Here is a 3,352-nt window from a genome sequence, read left to right as displayed (position 1 = left end):
TTGAAATTTTAAGTAATTTATTATTCCAGCTCATCCTTTGCTACTTATTGTTTCCTATGTTTCTTGGGGCATGTTTATTGATAAAACTTGACAAAAGGTTACTTAGTAAGATTGCAATCTTTCCAGCTCAGAATGAGTGAAAGACAAGCCGACAAACACTAAATAATAAACTATACAGTGAACAAATGCAACGCTGCAGCAGACAAGCATTCCGAGAACCTTCGGATCTAATCGTTCACCCGAAAGAGTGAGCACAAATAGCCGGCTCGGCCACCGGCGACACAGAGCTCTTCCTGCGACAAAAACGACCGCATTGTCCGACTGAGACCAGCATGGTATTCTCCAACAGACAATGAAGGATAGACGACACATTTCTACGTATATTACTGGAAGATATATCCGGTTTTAAACGATAAAGGCCAGCGAGATAGAAAGAGTACGGCAGCTAAGAAAACATGTTCCCGCGAGACTTTGCTTGGGGAGCGGCAACATCTGCGTACCAAATAGAAGGTAAACACAGCCACGAGACTTTAACTTTGTTCTAGCTGATTAGGCTTTGTGAGAATGTATGGCTCATTTAAATTCAGCTTAAGCAAATACAGGAAGCTAAATGTATGTAGGTCTTTATACCCAGGCTGATATACATTCAACTTATTAAAAGGAGCATTCAATTAATGAATTTCATGGGTTGTTTACGAAAAACTGCAAAATCTGGTCTGTAACGTTACAGTTGCAATAGAATCATCAGAGTCGAGGAAGAGTCTACTTTATTTATGATGCACTTTTAAAAATACAGGTTGCACGACGTGGTTCGCAGCAATGATTGGAGACAGCTAGTTTTTAATATAAAATTATAGTTCACAAAATAAAACCACAAATTTGTCTTATAAGACAATAAGATAATTGTCTTATTTTGTATTTTAATAAAGTATAATTTCATTAAATAAAATTCAAAGATTTAAAAAAGTAGTTTTGTGAATAAAATAAAAGTGGATATTAAACACATTAAGCTGAGATGTCAAATTGCATCCAAGTAAATTCAAATAATTGCAATTGCAAGCTGCTTTATAGGACCAACAGATGCAATAATGTACAGAAATATAAAATCATATATGTTCAGTCATTAAAACTCAGTTCAGTTCCAGATTTTATTTTGGCTATAATCACATTCAATTTACTATACAAAAAACATACTTTTAGAAGTAGTTTATTTTCATGTTAGCACCTTCAGTCCCTCCTTCTGTTTACATGTATGTTCTGGTTTAGGTGGATGGCAAACTGATGGAAAGGGACCAAGTATTTGGGACACATTTTGTCATGAAAAAGGTCGAGTTTTTGGAAATCAAAATGGAGATGTGGCCTGTAACAGCTATGAGCTGTGGGAGAAAGACCTGGAATGCATCCAACAGCTTGGCCTGACGCACTACCGCCTGTCTCTGTCTTGGGCACGCCTCCTGCCTGATGGGACGACGCGAAATGTCAACCAGAGAGGTAACACCGTGCTCTTAAAAGAGCGGTAGCAGAATAAAATCCAACTCTAAAGAGGATGATTTCAGTATATCTGTCTCTCCAACAGGTGTGCAGTACTATAACAGAGTGATTGATGATTTACTGGCATGCAATGTATCCCCAATGGTCTCTCTGTACCACTTTGACCTGCCCCAAGCAATTCAAGACCTTGGAGGCTGGAAATCACCTGGAGTAGCAACTCTCTTCGATAACTACGCCAAGTTTTGCTTCCAGACGTTCGGGGATCGGGTCAAACTCTGGATCACCATCAACGAGCCACAAGTGTGTGCCAAACTAGGTCACGAAGTTGGTATCCATGCCCCTGGGCTGAAAGAAAAAGGCACCACTGCTTACCTGGTGGGGCACAATATGCTGCGAGCTCACGCCATGGCCTGGCACAGCTACAACTCCACGTACAGGATAACGCAGAATGGTGCAGTGTCTTTGGCCCTCAACAGCGACTGGCTTGAGCCTTTAGATCCAGGTCGTAGCGAGGACGTCACCTCTGCTGAACGTGACCTCATCTTCACTCTTGGGTGGTTTGCTTGGCCTGTGTTTGTTACCGGAGATTATCCAGAACTGATGAGATCTTCCATAGAAACTCAGTCCAAGATGATGGGATACAGTGGCGAGTTGAGACTCCCCAGGTTTTCAATCGATGACCCTCCCATTTTAGGAACTGCCGACTTCTTTGCACTGAACTACTACACGTCCAGGAAGGTCAAGTCAGGAGGATGCAGCGAGCAGATATTGAGTATGAAGAGGGACTTGGCTGCAGAAGAGGTTTTAGATCCATCCTGGCCCATTTGTGGGGTGTCATGGTTGGCTGTTGTCCCAAATGGCTTAAGGAAACTTCTTAAATACATAAAGGTAAAATAAAACTTAATCCCTTTCAATAATCACCTTCAGAAGCACAATAATGCCTCATTAGTGCTGTCACATTGTGTGAAACGGTTACTTTGTTGGGAAAAAGTGTTTGCAAACGAGCAATTTCCTGCAGTTGTGCCTCGTCACAGGCCATTAGCTTGAACCTGGCGCTGTTAAAAGCAGCCAATCTGTCTCCTCTCTGAATGCCTGACAACCGTGATGCCTTGCTTGACAAAAACATTTACCCTGTGACTTTCCAGGATGTCTTCAACAACCCGACAATCTACATCACGGAGAATGGTTTCGCTCAGGTCGGCCCGCTGCAAATTGAGGATGTTGAACGATGCAAGTTTTACAAAAGCACCATCTTGGAAGTGGCTAAAGGTAGTATTGACAATTGCTCTGTAGTGAAGAAATCATTTTTCAAACCAGTGAAAAAAAGTGAATTAAGTTGTGGCTGTCCAACATGGAAATTAAGTTTGAGAGTATATCTTGCAGACTTTTCAAGTATTCCCCAGTAAGTGTTTACACACTGTAGTGACAGTATACTTGAACTCAGTTTAGTTTTAGTTTTTGCTGAAAGATCTTAGCATATTTCTTTAGCAACACCCAGAATTCACATGATTACATTTTTTCAATGTCTTGTGCTGATTTATTGAAATCAGGGCAGCCAATGGTCAGTATATTTATTTATTTATTAATTTTTTTCATTTTTGATCCTTAACTATAAGATGTTTAGGTCTGTACAATAATAGGAAAAAGCTGTGGTACAGTCCAGTAGCAATATGCAACAGTGGCATTGCAATTACATATTTTCAGAATATTGTGCAACTCTGTATATTCTAAAACTTCCCAGCATGCTCTCTGCATACAATTATCTAAGTAATTATATATAGGGAGACCGGGTATGGTTGTAACACTTTTTGCTCCAGCACCTTTAACTCACAGAATTTTTGAGCTAGGGTTTTCAAACTTT

General features: G+C 40.3%; 1 protein-coding gene across 1 annotated transcript in view; it reads left to right on the top strand.

Annotated features, from left to right (window-relative positions):
* Window positions 1–259: 259 nt before the first annotated feature.
* Window positions 260–3,352, top strand: part of gba3 (glucosidase, beta, acid 3) — an 8,881-nt gene continuing 5,788 nt past the window's right edge. Inside the window, exons 1-4 of the mRNA XM_015031014.1 lie at window positions 260–510; window positions 1,267–1,491; window positions 1,577–2,379; window positions 2,637–2,760. Coding sequence (XP_014886500.1) covers window positions 456–510; window positions 1,267–1,491; window positions 1,577–2,379; window positions 2,637–2,760 — 1,207 coding nt within the window. The 5' untranslated portion in view covers window positions 260–455. The remainder of the gene's footprint in view (window positions 511–1,266; window positions 1,492–1,576; window positions 2,380–2,636; window positions 2,761–3,352) is intronic.

Source organism: Poecilia latipinna, unplaced genomic scaffold (genome assembly GCF_001443285.1).
Source record: "Poecilia latipinna isolate Pla-1442-1.1 unplaced genomic scaffold, P_latipinna-1.0 Scaffold197, whole genome shotgun sequence".
Lineage (NCBI taxonomy): Eukaryota > Metazoa > Chordata > Actinopteri > Cyprinodontiformes > Poeciliidae > Poecilia > Poecilia latipinna.
The sequence above is the reverse complement of the archived record's forward strand: the minus strand, read 5'-3'. Positions and strand labels throughout refer to the sequence as shown.